This window comes from Leptidea sinapis, chromosome 12 (genome assembly GCF_905404315.1).
Source record: "Leptidea sinapis chromosome 12, ilLepSina1.1, whole genome shotgun sequence".
Classification (NCBI taxonomy): domain Eukaryota; kingdom Metazoa; phylum Arthropoda; class Insecta; order Lepidoptera; family Pieridae; genus Leptidea; species Leptidea sinapis.
Window position 1 is genome coordinate 10,202,504 of NC_066276.1, and position 16,401 is coordinate 10,218,904.

The following is a 16,401-nucleotide window of genomic DNA, read 5'->3' on the forward strand; positions in this document are numbered from 1 at the left end:
AGTGTAGGTACCTACTTACTATTACATTTGGCTTGGCACCGACTTCAAAGCTATAAATATGTAGCACATACAAATAATAATATTTTATCAAAACTAAAGTTAAAGGTGTATTAAATAAAATTTTTAGTTATTTGATACTTTTCAGATTTGAAGTCGGTTTTTTAAACGTAGTTTTTTTTGTATTTTTTACTTTTTAGTGTCAGTTAATAATTATAATATACTAGTGGACCCGACAGACGTTGTCCCGTACACACGTCTTAAATTTGAAAAATCGGTCCAGCCGTTAGGAGGACCTCACTAACATACACATGAGCAAGAGAATCATATTATATGGACGGAATTGATAATCTAAGCCAATCTCAGATTCACTTTAACATACAACAAAATTCATCAAAATCGGTCCAGCCGTTAGGAGGAGCTCACTAACATACACATGAGCAGGAGAATCATATTATATGGACGGAATTGATAATCTAAGCCAATCTCAGATTCACTTACAACAAAATTCATCAAAATCGGTCCAGCCTTCAGGAGGTAGTTCAATTGTGAATCTAAACAATTCTCTAATCCATCTGAAGACAGACACCAATCTTAAATTTACTGGACCACACAAAAAATCATCAAAATCGGTCCAGCCGTTTAGAAGGTAGTTCAATTATGAATCTAAACCATTTTAGAATCCACCTGAAGACACACAGAAAGTTTTATTAAAATCGGTCCAGCCGTTTAGGTGGAGTTCAGTTACAACAGACACAAAAAAAAAATTAAGATATGGACGGAATTGAGAATCTGAACCAATCTCAAATTCACGGAAATACACAAATAAATCATCAAAATCGGTCCAGCCGTTTAGGTGGTAGTTCAATTGTGAATCTAAGCCATTCTCGAATGCACCTGAAGGAAGACACACAGAAAGTTTCATTAAAATCAGTCAGTTAGCCGTTTAGGAGGAGTTCAGTTACAACAGACGCACAAAAGAAATATATATTAAGATAATCAACCTGAATGAAAACTCCTAAAAAAGCCGTGCACAAAAAAAACAAATTATATAATCGAGTTAAACAAAAATTTTCATAAAAAACGTTCATAATATGAAAACTACGGGGCCAAACTATGTAAGTTTATGGGACCAAATGGCATCAATTCTGCATCGAACTAAAGAAATATTGCGTAAATCGGAACAAAAATCTCAGAGTAGTCAGTGTGTACATACAAAAAAAAACCGATCGTATTGATAACCTCCTCCTTTTGAAGTCAGTTAAAAAGGAGATCTCATAATCTTGCAATAAAAATCTTGCCGCCGTTTACTAAAAGAGCGCAGTTTAAAATGCAAAGCTTTGAAAAAGAACTAAGAACTAAGAAGTCCACTGAAAGAATTCGTTGCCCATTAAAATTAGCTCTTCGTTAACTTAATTAATTCTAACAAATTACATTGTTTAAATTAACAGAACACATACAAACATAATTATTGTATATTGAGCATTTACAACTTTTGTACTAAATCCAATTCATTTGAAAAAAAAAATGTTTTTTTTTAAGAATGTTAATTTATCTAGTCTATTTGCATATAAAGGCATTTATGTTCTCAAAATTGATTCCTTTAGAATTCTTTTTGATTTCATTTCTAACACTACCACTCGCTTCGGAAACCAATTGCGATCTGAGAGAGAAGAACCGGTGCAAGAAACTCTCCCAGCATACTTTTGCGCTCTTTTTAATAAAATATACAATATTGTACTGGCACTGCTATAAAATAATCATTATCTAGTCCCAGGCTGTCCGATCACTTAGATATTCAGCTGTGGATTAGTAGGATTTACGACAGAGCCATTTTTTAATAAAACATTTAAATTTATTTATAGATAATGCCTGAACAGTCCTGGGACTTTATTATAAAAGTGTACACATTTAGCCTTAAAGCTATTATGTATCTTATGAAGCCTACAAGAATTAGTTACAAGCAATCCCTTATGTCTAGTGTTATAATAATGAAAATCACTATTAAAATCAAAAAGGTGACGATTTTTTAGGAAGTAAATTAAATTTTCATAAATTTACTGACAATGAACAGTCATAATAGTTATTTGCTTCAAATTATCTAATGCCTGCAAGATCTCCTAACCTTCATGTTCATACCACACTATACTGCTGGTAACACTTGTCTATCTCTACTCTCTACCTCTGGTATTTTAGCTGTCATTGAATTTTTTCACTTCTAGTTGAGCCAATTGCCCGTTGGCCGTTTGATTATAGATAAATCACAAATAAAATTTGATAAACAAAATTTTATGAACGATGCGTGAAACGAACCCACGACCTCCGGCGTTCCGTGCCGGTGCTCTAACCAACTGAGCTAACCGTTCGAGTACCACCCCGTTATAAAAATCTGTTTGCTTTGTTCAACTTTCAGGTTGTGGCTCCATAAATTTTGTTTTTCAAATTTTATTTCCTAGAATTGAGGGTTATCACTTTAAAAACATGACATATTGTTATAGATAAATCAATTCATCTGAACTATAATCCGTCGGTACCAAATATATACACGTATATACCTACTCTAATTTATTGTAAATTCTGTACAATCTGCTATCCATCCAGTAATATGTAGCATTATTAAGTAATATCAGCGCTATTGTTATTGCATTGTGATGACTATCTGATTACATGCAACGCTATACCAACAGTATGTATAATCCCAATCAATTGAATAATTCATATTTCTTTACTAGCGGGCACCCGCGACTATGTCCGTCGTTTGTCAAAAACGTAAATCAGTTTGGCCATTTCTGAGATTTATGCGCACAATAGGCAAAAAATTCTAAAATCTAAGTTTTTAGCCTTGATTGATGCATAAGTTGAATGAATATAAATAATATTTTTTAATATTTGATGTACATTTCTTTATGACGGGCGACGAGCAGGACGTTCAGCTAATGGTAATTGATACGCCCTACCCATTATAATGCAGTGCCACTCAAGATTCTTGAAAAATCCAAATACTCTCAGCGGCACCACAATTGCCGTACACACATCTTGAGACGTAAGATGTTAAGTCTTATTTGTCCAGTAATTTCACTAGCTAAGGCGCCCTTCAGACCGAAAAATAACTTCTTCACTATAGAAATAGGCGCCGTTGTGGTACCCATAATCTAGCCAGCATCCTGTGCAAAGGAGCCTCCCACTGGTTAACACAATATGACATGGTTCCGATTTTATTATAAAACTAGCTTTTACCTTCGACTTCGTCCGCGTGCAATAGTTACTTTAGGCAGCATTGTTTATTTTTTAATATACTCACTTTGCAAACAATACACAAAGAAACTGCTGAAACAAATACTGAAAGCTATAAACTATAGAACTTTCATCGCCATTTCTTATCCCCACACAGGTGTAAATTTTAAAACCGCTAGAACAAATATTATTAATTTTTTATCAAGTGCATATAAATGTTTCATCATTTATCTTCAATAATTACGAATTTCCATACGAACCTCCATAAAAGTTAAGTTTCATCAAAACTGCTTCAGTGTTTTAGGCGTGAAAGCGTAACACACAAACAAACATTCTCTCGGTGTTTGGTCATCTTATTCCAATAAACAAAATAAGGAATGAAGAAACTTTCCAATCAAAATTTTGTTGCAAAATCCAGCCTCGCTGTGAATATGTTGTGTCTCTCATAAATATACTTACGGTACTTTATGCACGTTCGTGAACTTATTTGTAGCTGAAAATTATCACTTTATCTTTTTAATGATTTGATGGAGCGAAATAAATTTTAACATTCTTTAATTATTCTGCTTGTAAACTTCACCAATGCTCAATCTCATATTTTAATGTGGACTCAACAAGCTTAAATGGCACTTAAGGACAATTATTTCTTATGGAGATGAAAATTTCTTAATAAATGTCAGATAATATAATTAAAAGGGTCACTATATGCCATGTTTCGATGTTTTGCTTTGGAAGTTGAGACTACTATAAAGCAACTTTTCAGAATACATCTTTAAAAGGAAATATAAAGTATAGAATTGTAAATTAAACAACATTATTTTAGTAATAGATTTAATCCACAATTATACACACAACAGTTTTTACAGCATCTAATATAATAATAATATTATACAACAATAATTTATTATATTTTCATAAGATCTTGAATATATTGACTTGTATTTTCAATAAATATTTATGTTTTACATAATATAACTTATCATCTATTTATAAGAACGAATGTAACTCCTTTTTGAGAAAATTTCAAATCAATATTTTTGCAACTATTCCTATTAAATTTATATTTCCTTTATAACTAGCGTCAATAAAGTAACATTTTAAATCAAGTTAAAACAATTATTGTGAACTAAAATTATTTTAATGTTATTGATACCCCAATGCAAAGCCATTTGTTTTGTAATGGGGCTCACCGCATTGCACAAAGCATTCAACTCACAAAGGCATGACATTAAACATTGTCATAAAATCAAAAATGTATGCATATTTCTATTATGCGAAAGTTATATATTTTTTTCTCAAAGATCCCAAAAAAATACTATTTAGCTTGCAACTAAACTACACTAGAAAGATGAACTATGAAATATTTAACACAAATAAGTAACACTTCATCTTGGAATTGTTATATCTATAATATCTTTAATATACGAGTATTGAGTTTTGATTCTACTTTCATTTCACTTTTGTCTTTCATTTATTCTACAATACCAATTTGCTTAAAATAGTACTTATGATGTTCCTAGGTATTAAAATTATAAATATTGTGTTGTTTTGTAAGTAATAAGAATCATAATTAACTGCACTTTGAAACATAGTTGTTTGAATAGTTTTACTTCAGCCCCTAAACAAAAATACTGGGCCTGGAACGTCTCTTATGAGAAATTAAAAACCATACTTCAAATAGGTCTCGTTTTGAAAAGAAATGTATTTTAACTACGTATTAAAATTTGTTCTTCAAAATGTCAAGATTTCTTTTTCATTACAAATAAGGCACATTATTTTGCAATGAAAAAAGCACATAATACTGAAAAATATTTTATTTAGTCTTGAATAACTCGGATGGGTTAAAAAAAATTGATTCCTCAAATTAAGTCTTCAAAATTCAAATTATCATCTCTTTATGAAATACAATGATTTCGGCTCCAAAGTTTTATAAACTAACTTTAACACCCCAAGTTTTCCAAATGAATGCTTCAATTATAAAATTTAGAAGTGCGTCTTTACTCTCGTATTGTTAAATCATCTTTTTTGAATTAACAGTCTTCAAATTTCAATGAGTTTAGTGCTAGATTATTTCTTATTTGATGCCTATCTACTTCCATTTCAAAATTTTAATAATTTATATCTGTTACAAATTCGCTTTAACAAAATTAACAAATGTTTTATTCCTACTCTTTAAAATATTAATTTTAATATATCAAGTACTAAAGAAAGTTTCTAATATTATTATGTATATTTTAAATTGTATTAATATTTTAAAATATCTTGTCAAGTCGTAATGTTAATAATTGGTTTGTTTAATTTTTCTTCAGTTCCGAAACAAACGTAAAATGTAAGTATAATTAAGTTTATTCAGTGGAAGAAAAATTGGAACTATTATAAAGTTAATAATTGACTAAAACGCAGAAAATCTTTAGCTGGGCTCAATGCTAAAAGATTTTAATCGTTTTATTTTAAAATAATATAATATTGTTGAATAACTATAACTTGCTAATATAACCTTAGAACTTTTATTTTAGAAATACAAAGAGACTCATCAACCTTAGTCTAAATATTACAAATTTATTGTCTGTTGCGAACAATGGAATAACATTTACAATTTACGTATTATCTTACAATTCCTATACAACTTTCTAATTATAAAGTAATTTCTTTGTACATTGTTTTTGAAACTAATATATTACACGTTAGCGACTTACTACTTACATAATAAATAACTAACACTAAAAGCCTTTTTATTATTATTTGCTGTAAATATTATATTGTCTTATTTAAGAGCTTCAGATATTTTAATATCATATGAGCGTACTACAAGAGTTACTCATGAATCTAAATGTAACTACGTAACATGAAAATCACCTTTTAAAAGCCTCATAAATGTTTTTTTAAATTGTTGATTTGCTAGAGCATAGCAAAAAGGATTAATAGGACTATTAGCATAACACAAAAAGTACGAGAACATATATAAATGTTGATTTATACATGGTGGCTCAGTACAAAAACCTTCAACTAACGCTAAAATATGGTACGGAGTCCAGCAAACAACGAACGCACCTAAAATAAAAGATATGGTCCTAAATGCTTTCCTTGCTCTATTTTCTGACTTAGATTTTTGCCGACCGATGCCAGGAAATAGGCCATCACGTTTCGATCGGCGAACTTTAAATTTTTTTCCTATACTTTTGACAAACTCTCTCCTAGAATCACCTCGACCTGACCCACTTACCGCTGAACTGGAAACGTCACTGTTTTCAACGGCTGGACTTAATGCTACATTTAATTTCAGGGAACCTGTTTTATTTTCAGTCCGTTTTGGTGATTGTGTCTCATTATTACTGGAAGTGGACGACACAAGGGTGATCACGGGTTTTGGACGTTCTCCTGTTGTCAGGCTTACTTCTGTATTAACTTTAATGGGTGGTATAGGAGAAACATTTGGTTTGGGTGGAGTGACTTGTGCTTCAGCTGTAGCTCGGATAAGAGCAGCCTGCAATAAGGAAGTATTTGTTATATAATTTGAATTTAATGTGGGAGGTGAAGAAGGCTCAGTTGCTGTAGGGAATGTCATAGATGAGGGTGGGCTTTCATTCAAAGGTGTAGGTATTATAATTGAACTTTCATCCATATATCGTAAATCAGCGCCATCTAATCCTAGAAGTGCATCGTAACCAAATCCTTCACCTTTGACTACTTTAGAAATCTTAGATCTAGATGAATCAGAATATGATGGAGGACTTTCAGAAGCGGTGGGACTGCATCTAAATTCAGACGGAGGGGGAATGATTCTTTGAGCAATAGTAGTTGAAACTTCTCTTTCAGAAGGTGTAGCAATTCCTGATGATGATGGTGAAATGAAGCAAGCGGATGATATAGGATAACTTACTGGTTTCGGTGCTTGTCCATTACTTTGAGAGGACACATCAATTTCAAGAAGACTTTTTTCCGATATGTGTGATAGAGATGATTTAGGTTTCTCTAATTCATGCCTTGCAGGTAGCGATGACTGCTTCAAATCGGTTTTTACTAGCATACTTCCATTTAATCGCATATTATTTAGAAGAGGAATCGCACCAGTTTGCATTACTAAATTAGCAACGGACGGTCGCTTTTTGATATTTGACTGAGTTGTGCTTTCGTCATCTGAATCAAATGCTGGACTGCTTGACCTTTCAGGTTCAACTTGATCATCTTTCTTTTCCAAATCTGATTCACCAGTTGTCGACGTCCCAGTAGCTGTGGCGCTACTTTTATGGGCCGATGACTTTTGACTAGAATTGGAATCAGATGAACCTCCCAAATTCATTAAAGGTGCTGCTAACGATCCCTTTGACGTTGAATCCTTTCGAATTGTTTCGGAAACTTTAACTTGATCTTCACTAGAAATAGTAGCTCTAGAAAGTGTGGACATACCAGCTGCTCTTCCAGCCATGCCGGACATTACACCTGCACTCAGAGCTACCATAGATTGCATTTTTCTCTGTTTTGCTTCACTTTTCTTTTGCATATCGTAAGCTGTTTTAAATATTCCAGCATATAAAACTATTAGCACAATTAATGTTGTCCAATAATAGGCAATAATTAAAGCTGTATTGAACACTGGATCTTTCAAAAATTGCACGGCACACTCGCCTTCTTGTAAATCCCTATAGCCTACAAAGTGTTCCCATCCAAAAATAGTTGTAAAAAATAATAATGCTGGAATTATCCAGGTTACTGTCACCATCCATATAACTCTATTCTTTGTTCTCCATGCTCTATATCTTGCAGCTATTTTCACGCTGCAAAATCTATCAACGGTGATTAATAGCACCGTGTATTGTGACACGAGGCACACAGTGTAATCGACGGATAACCAAAGATCGCACAACAATGGACCTAAATGCCAATATCCCTTTAGTACGTAGTCTGTGTAGAACGGCATAGACAATGTACCTGGGAACAACGTAAACCCATTTAGGATTTAAGTCGAATAAGTGAAGAGCAATATAAATGCTAATTAAAGTCAATGAATGAAATGTATATGCTCGGTTTTACGTAGCCATTATAATTCCACGTGGCTTAATCAGTTTGAATGCAAATTTATTCAAGCTACATGACAAAGTTAACTTTGCTTGTCTCTGTATAAATTTAATTAAGTGAAGTGCGCTGCATTTGTAAATAATTACAAAGGATAAACCTAAAATATACGTATTATTTTATATATGAATTACTTAAATGACATATTAATATAAAAAAGAGGGCCTAAAAAATTTTTCAAACCAAACAATGTCCATATTATAGTGAATGAGGCATTGTAAACGGCCGATGGTGGTTTTGTAGTATTTGATCCTGTACTGCAGCACAGGATAATTGACTGCAGTCAATAAATTCCAACAAAAGGTGCAGTATATAATATAATCAAACTAATATATAAATTTACCTATTAACAGATCCGTTGCAGCTAGTGAAGCGATGAAGTAGTTACTTGGCTGCCTTATTGTCCTGTCAACTAGGAACGCCAGAAGCACCAAAACGTTTCCACTGATAGTCAAGAGGATGACCAGAACAAGACACGTGGCGATGATCGCAGCCAACCATAAAGGAAACGGCGGTAAAATGGGTTGCTGGTGGAAAATAAAAAATATATTGAAGTTATAAATTTTTTACATTAATTGTATTAACCAGTGGGAGGCTCTTTTGCACAGGATTCCGGGTAAATTATGGGCATCACAACAGCACCTTTTTCTGCCGTGAAGCAGTAATGTGTAAGCATTACTGTGTTTCAGTCTGAAGGGCGCCGTAGCTAGTGAAATTACTGGGCAAATGAGACTTAACATCTTATGTATCAAGGTGACGAGCGCAATTGTGGTGCCGCTCAGAAATTTTGGCTTCGTTTTTCAAGAATCCTGAGCGGTATTTCATTGATATGGTCAGGGCGTATCAATAACCATCAGCTGAACATCCTACTCGTCTCATCCCTTATTTTCATAAAAAAAAGAGATTCCAGACAACTGTAACCAAGTTGATATGCAGATTTATTTTACTTTATTTTATTTAACTCCAGATGTTATATTATGTTAATAAAATATTGAATAATGCTTGATATTTATTTCATTACAACTACAAAGCTGTGAGCTAGCATGTGCAGCGTTGCCAGGACGATACGACTTCAAAAAAAGCGCGTACACCTTCCTTAAAGGCTGATAACGCTCCTGTGAGACCTCTGGTGTTGCAAGAGAATGTGAGCGGCGGTGATCACTTAACACCAGGCAGCCCGTACGCTCGTTTGTCCTCCTTTTCCATAATCAAGTATAACACTATTATTTTTAAAAATTTCATAGTTTAATAATAGAACACAATTATGTCAAACACGCCATGAGTATAGCGTTTCTATGCAGCTACGACCCTGACATCAAAAATCGATTACCTGGTTCCTATTCAGTTAACGCTTACCAACTAAACATGGAAATGAAAGCTGAATGAATTTTATTGGAACTAACGGTTAACACTCGCCGCTTGCTAATTATCACTATCGCTATTTATTTAAAACAAAGTCCTCCTCCACGTCTGTCTGACTGTTCGCAATAATCTCAAAAAATAACGGCAACGATTTTAATGCTGTTTTCAACAATGGATAGCGTGGTTCTCGAAGCAGGTTTCAATATATAATTTGTTAAGTTTTTGTGTGCATATTTGTATACATTATTGATATTTGTTGGAGGTGTCGGAAAAAAATAAGCCTCCTGTTAATTGAAATTGTGTATCTTTTGTAGTTCTACAGAAAAGTCCTTGATGGCATATATGTATCTTTTAAGGATAACATACTATATCTATTTTAATAATAAAAAATAGGTGGTAATAACAAAGCTATTCACAAAAAGTATCGTAGTTCTTAGGATATTAGTTACTTTTTTAGGAAAATGCACCCCTTTGTAACACATCGATGTCCATGTATTCGTCTTCCAAGACCTTTTATTCGGAATCTATTGTAATTTCAAATAAAAACTACTTCCACATGAACAAAACCGCAGGGAACAGTTAGTATAACATGTATATTATAGAAATATATTTAAAGTCCATTTATCCATTTTAATTTAGGAATATGGGTAGATCTAGGCCCTGTATAGGTACAGTCTCAAATATCAAACAATATCAAAAGAGATATTATTTCTTGACTCCGTAGATAATTTATACGTCTAGATAGAGTCTTTTGCTGTTAGACAACCAATAAAAAGAGGCCAGGAATAATACTTTAGTGTGCGTGACAATTTACGTTTACTACGTCTATTTTTTTACGTTTTCACAGCTGTCATACGGCCATTTTCAATAACCTATCTATCCTTAGTTTAACTTACTAGAGGTTTTATCTTTTTATGCTTACTAACATTTCAATAATCTATCGACATAAAGCATTAGACTATCGGCGGTTCCCAATATATTATCTACAGATATATTACTACCTTCTACTGTCAGTAATAAGCTGTCAATAATCTGAAGCTTTCCCAATATACCCGATAAGTCATTCTTATCACCTTATATTGGGACGCGTGAATTGCAATTTCCATACAAACTTCTATTTCTGGTAAGGTATACGTCGGCCTATTGACAGACAGCGTGTACGGATAAGGTGAGTTACCGTCGATAAGTTTATTGGGACAGAAAAGTCCACGATAGTTACGATTTTTAACTCAAGTAAGAGATGGACTGTATATTGGGATCGGCCGTAACTATATTGGACATAACTATGGATAGATAAGGTGTTGTCATTAAACTGTGATAGCAATGTATCCGTAACTAAAGATTCGTTATTCAAAACGGCCGTAAGTTTATCTAGACGCATAAATAATCTAAGCTTAACTCGAAACATAAGATTCACTGTTTAATTAGGTTGTATCTATTTCTTCCTTCCTTCTTCATCACAGATCAGTTATATTATATATCCATTAGAACCATTTCCTAAGTGTTAATCGCTTAACCATCTGATCGTTACCCGTGAAAAGTTGTAAAAAAATCTTCTGGGTGGCCATTATCAATGCATCAAATTATGATTTTACCACGCAAAGGATTGTTGATAATAAACTTTAAAGAGTTCAATCAATTACTCAAATATAAAATTATCTATAATCAATCTGAAAGTAAGCCTTTTAAATGAAAAAGTATTTTAAAAATCAAAATAAGATCTGGACGATTAAAAAATAAATAGGATTTTGTCAAAAGTCGACTTGACTCAAACTATTGAAAATTTCTATTGATATCGATAGAGCTTAATTGGTTTTAATTTATGAGATATACGTTTTTAATAATTACAATATGTTTGAAAATAATAAAACAACCTTTCATGTCATGTGAGATTGGACGGGCATTATTCGGTATGAGCTTTTACCAGCGGAACATAACAATCGATTTGAAATCTCTACTGCCAACAGCTGATTAGATTACACCAAGAAGCTGAGAGCAAGTAGCCAAAATGATTCGATAAAAAAGGGGTAATCTTTGCCTTAGATAACACCAAATCACTCATTAAACATATATTTAACGACTCAGCAAAACTAAAAGATTGGCTGAGAGATGCTTATGCATTTGCCGTATAGCCTCGGCCTTGCACCTCCAGGTTTCCACCTGATTCGGTCTCTCCAGAATTTTGCCAATGCCAAATCTACTTATCGCATTTTTTTTAACAGAATTCGAAAATATAATAAAAAATGCAAAGAAAAAATTAATAAATCAAAACCAACTAAGCTCTATCGATAACGAAGAGATATACGTTTTTAATAATAACAATCTGTTTGAAAATAATTAATCAACTTTTTTTATAAAAAAAAATCATAAGTTTTCATTTCCATCGATTGCCATGGGGTTACTGAAAATCATAATAATACAATACGTGTAAATTACAATCATCAATAATACTAATATTAAAGTACTAGAAGTGTTTGGAAAATAGAATCCTATCCATTAAGAAACACAAATAATATTAGTTTATTCAATAAACAAGTTTACCAAAATAAATGTCGTATTTCACTGACGAATGAAACACAAAACAAAGACAAACTACATAAGTCAAAAGGTTGATTGATTACTCGAACAATGGCAGTAATGGTTTCGTGAAAGAAAAATTTGCAAGATTAAATATAAAAATAAGATTTCAGACGCCATTGTTTTGTATTAATACAGGTATTATTTAATCTATAGAAACGATTACTTTGTATGGAAATTGATAAAGGTAAAATGTTAAACAAAATATGCTACAATAGAACACAGTGCAAACAATGACCGCATGTATATGATTAGTAGAAAATCAGGCAATATCACTTACTAAAGGAAGCAAAAATAATAAATACAGTAATCAGTATAAACTGAACCATAAAATTGGAAATATTTTGGGCGCTAATCTGTGCTCAATAAGAAAATATTTTATGAACCTATAAAACAGATACGTCGTAAAGCGACACTTTCTAAAACCCTGTTAAAACCAGTGTGCAGAATTATAGGAAGGGCAGTAAAAGTTTACGAGAAATTTTATAGACAACAGTTAATATGAGTAGAAATTAGCTATTGGCTCCGAATTTAATTAGTCGATCATCAAAACTTATTTTATTTGTAAAAGACTAAGAATCGGATATAGTTTCAAATTTTCTTAAATTAATTGATTAAATAAGTGAGAAAAGTTACGTTCCTGAATTGAAACCTTTTTGCGAAACAAATATTGCAACCCTATCACTCAGCTTTGAACAAATAGTAAATTTTATTACCAACGGATCACCAGAAAGGATGTCTTCTGTGGTGTTATTGATGTAGTACACTTCTGTAAAGTTTGTTGAATTTGTGACGTAATCGATGCAATCTGGATAGCTTGATGGAAAACAGGTACGCTGCTTAAACTTCTGTAGCTTCCTGCGAAAGTTTTTAATTAAATTAGCTATTAAATGTAACTTTGTAAAGTAAGATTATAAAGATGTCTCTAATACCACCAACTAGACTTTGTTAAAGTTCTATACGTTAAGACCAGGAAGGACAAAGCGAAATTTGAATCATTCTTGCTCTCAATATTTATCACAATATTGACACGTTGGCATCGCACTAGTGTTTTTCTTCCGTTTTTGTGATACCCAGCAGAAATTAGAAAGCACTCATTAATTGAGATAAAAGAGCATCGTGGCTAGTTTTTTGAAGTTATACTTCTTAGGCGCGTTATGAAAATATGATGAGAGTGAAATTTAAGGATGCACGCGCATCATTGTAACACAAAAATAACGGGGTGAAGTTATTTCCTAAAATTTTCTGACGTTTGCGACATTCGTTATTCTTTTTTGGTTTTCGTCCATTATTAGGATAGGCAAAGGGTTCAAGCCCGTACAGCCTTTGTTCTTTATTTAAGATTTTTACAATATTGTTTTTCTGAAAACGTAGAATAGAACGAGGAATAAATAGTTTAAAGGATCTTTGCTTTGTTAGGCCAAAGAAGTATAACTTGCGTGCATATATAAAAGTACATGCACACTTTTTTTTAATAATTGAGGCCAGGGAGACTATCCACACTGAACAATTTTTGTTTCTAACTTCATTAAAGTAAAAAAAGCTATCACTAATTACCATTGTAATTATTCGGCTGCTTATATTCATTAAATTGCTTTTTGCGGATAAAGTCTAAAAGATTTTAGGATCCCAAATTCCAATTCATCGTCGTCAATACCCTTTCCCTGAGTAAATATTGTATAAAATGATGTTACATACCACTGAGTAATAAAATTGGTTCCGATGGTAAATATAGGGGTGGATCTGTTGACATCGGGATTTGATTCAGTCGCATTCATTATTGGGTGAAGGCTGTTTTAATTGTCTATGGTACATGTGTCCTGGCTGCCGGGCTACTGCATCTATCAACAATATTTATCAATGTCGAGGTCTTAGAAGCATCAAGAATATTGTTTTTTTTTAATATCTTTTATTAGGTTGGGGAAAAAGTTTCTTCGCATTTTAAATGTTTTTTTCGAATTCTGATTAACAAACGCGATAAGTAGTTTTGGCAGTGGCTTAAAAATTCTGGAGAGACTGGATCAGGTGGAAATCTGAAGGCAAGGCCAAGGCTATGTGCATCTCTCAGCCAATCTTTTAGTTTGTGCTGAGTGCTTAAATATTTGAGTGATTTGGTGTTATCCCACTTTTTATCGATTCAGTTTGGCTACGTTCTCTCAGCTTCTTTTTTCTTTCCTTTATTTTTCTTCTTTCTACTTTCTTCTTCTTTCTTGCTTTAATCTAATCAGCTGTTAGCAGTAGAGATTCCGAATCGATGTTTTTTTTATGATAATAAGGGACGAGGCGAGCAGGACGTTCAGCTGATGGCAAAAGATACGCCCTGGCCATTAAAAGCAGTGCCGTTCAGGATTCTTGTAAAACCCAAAAATTCTGAGCGGCAATACAATTCCGCTCGTCACCATGAGACATAAGATTTTTACTCTCATTTGACCAGTAATTTCTATTACTACATTACTGCTTCACGGTAGAAATAGGCGCCGTTGTGGTACCCATAATCTAGCCGGCATCCTGTAAAGGAGCCTCCCTCTGGTTCTGCTCGGCTCGTAAAAGCTCATTCTCAATGATGCCGGTCAAATCTCTCCATTCACACAGCGTCACCTTATTGCGAGTGTACTCGTGTTTGGCCACCGTCTGTGAAGCCTGGGCGACCTGTGACGGCGACCCTTTTCGGACGCTGCCTTAGGTCCGGGTTCATAGACGTGAAACGCAGCCTGCGTTGTATTTTTTCCCTTTTGTAGTAAATTTATTTTACTATTATAATATGTTTAAACTATATGCGAAAATACTTTTTCCCTGGCCCAAAATAATATATTTTATTTTGAATTTCCTAATAACTTAGATAATATATACGTTTAGATACTCTTGCTGTTAGATAACCGATAAAAACAGGCCAGGAATATTAGTTTAATGTGTGTCACAAGCTACGTCTTTCACTCGTTATATGTATGACACTTTGTGTTAGTGTTCGTGAATTGCTCAAAATAGAAGTTAGTTCTAAACTCAATTTTTTTGACGTTTTCACAGCTGTCATAGTCTATCTAGACGCATAAATTATCTAAGCCTAATAATATTATATAAAAATAATAATTACTTAATATAGCAAATAAAATTTGTTTTATTACATTTGAGGATTGTAGTGTAGGGAATTTTCACCACTAAAACCTCTCTACAAAAATCTGGTATTGAAGGACCATCGTCACTCCATGACTGCTCTCAAACTCTCAATTTCAGCTATATATCTCCTCGTCCTTATATTTATTCTACAGTGAACAATAATGATATGTGTTAGGACTAAACAAGTATATAATTATATATGTTGGTCCATCTAAATGTTGCTTACATATACACAAAATAAAAATCCTGAAAATGATGTAACGAGAAATATAGAAATAGAAATATATATTTACCAAAAGGGAGTCATAATAACATATTGCATAATATGTTTCAACAGTAATTGAAAAACGTCATGGAGCTAAATTAGTTCGTAAAGGGGCTTTGACATGGGGTAAAGATTACTGATAAGAAACTCCCGGACGATCTTTCCTTCTTTATCAAAGAAGCTTTAATATATTTCTTAAACTAGCTGACCCGGCAAACGTTGTTTTGCCATATAAATTGTATTGATCTTGTGCTTGCTAGTTGATAAGAGATGGCGCTAGTTGTATTCATTAGCAACAATCACACTTCTTTTATATTTTGTATAATTCACATATTCACACAATATAGTTTTATAAATTATAGCCTATATGTTATTCTGGTGTGTTAGCTATGTTATTGTAAAGTTTCATCAAAATCTATTCAGTAGATTTTGCGTTAAAGAAGTTCAAACATACATCCAGACATACAAAGTTTCACGTTTATAATATTAGTAGGATTTGTGCTCAGTTAATGCTAGTATATTGTCTAGTAATTTATCGTAAAATTGTATATCAAGACCTATTGAAGGACCCCTTAACCCTATTTAACGTATTAAACGTACGGTTTATTCTTGCTTCTTAAATTGAATTACTTTAAATCACAATTTTTCATGATAATGATGATAAAAATGTGTATGGCAATTACGTTAGGAATATAAAATTAGAGACATATTCCTTAAACTCGATTGCTGATTCACCTATAAGGTCAGTTTATAATTTAAATAAAAGAATACCTACTTAA

At 32.8% G+C, this 16,401-nt stretch overlaps 1 protein-coding gene across 1 annotated transcript in view; it reads right to left on the minus strand.

Moving 5' to 3' along the window:
- Positions 1-5,595: 5,595 nt before the first annotated feature.
- Positions 5,596-16,401, minus strand: part of LOC126967157 (muscarinic acetylcholine receptor M4) — a 39,449-nt gene continuing 28,643 nt past the window's right edge. Inside the window, exons 2-4 of the mRNA XM_050811610.1 lie at positions 8,648-8,831; positions 7,112-8,160; positions 5,596-6,715 (exon numbers count right to left, since the gene is read on the minus strand). Of these exons, the coding sequence (XP_050667567.1) occupies positions 6,068-6,715; positions 7,112-8,149 (1,686 nt within the window). The 5' untranslated portion in view covers positions 8,150-8,160; positions 8,648-8,831 and the 3' untranslated portion in view covers positions 5,596-6,067. The remainder of the gene's footprint in view (positions 6,716-7,111; positions 8,161-8,647; positions 8,832-16,401) is intronic.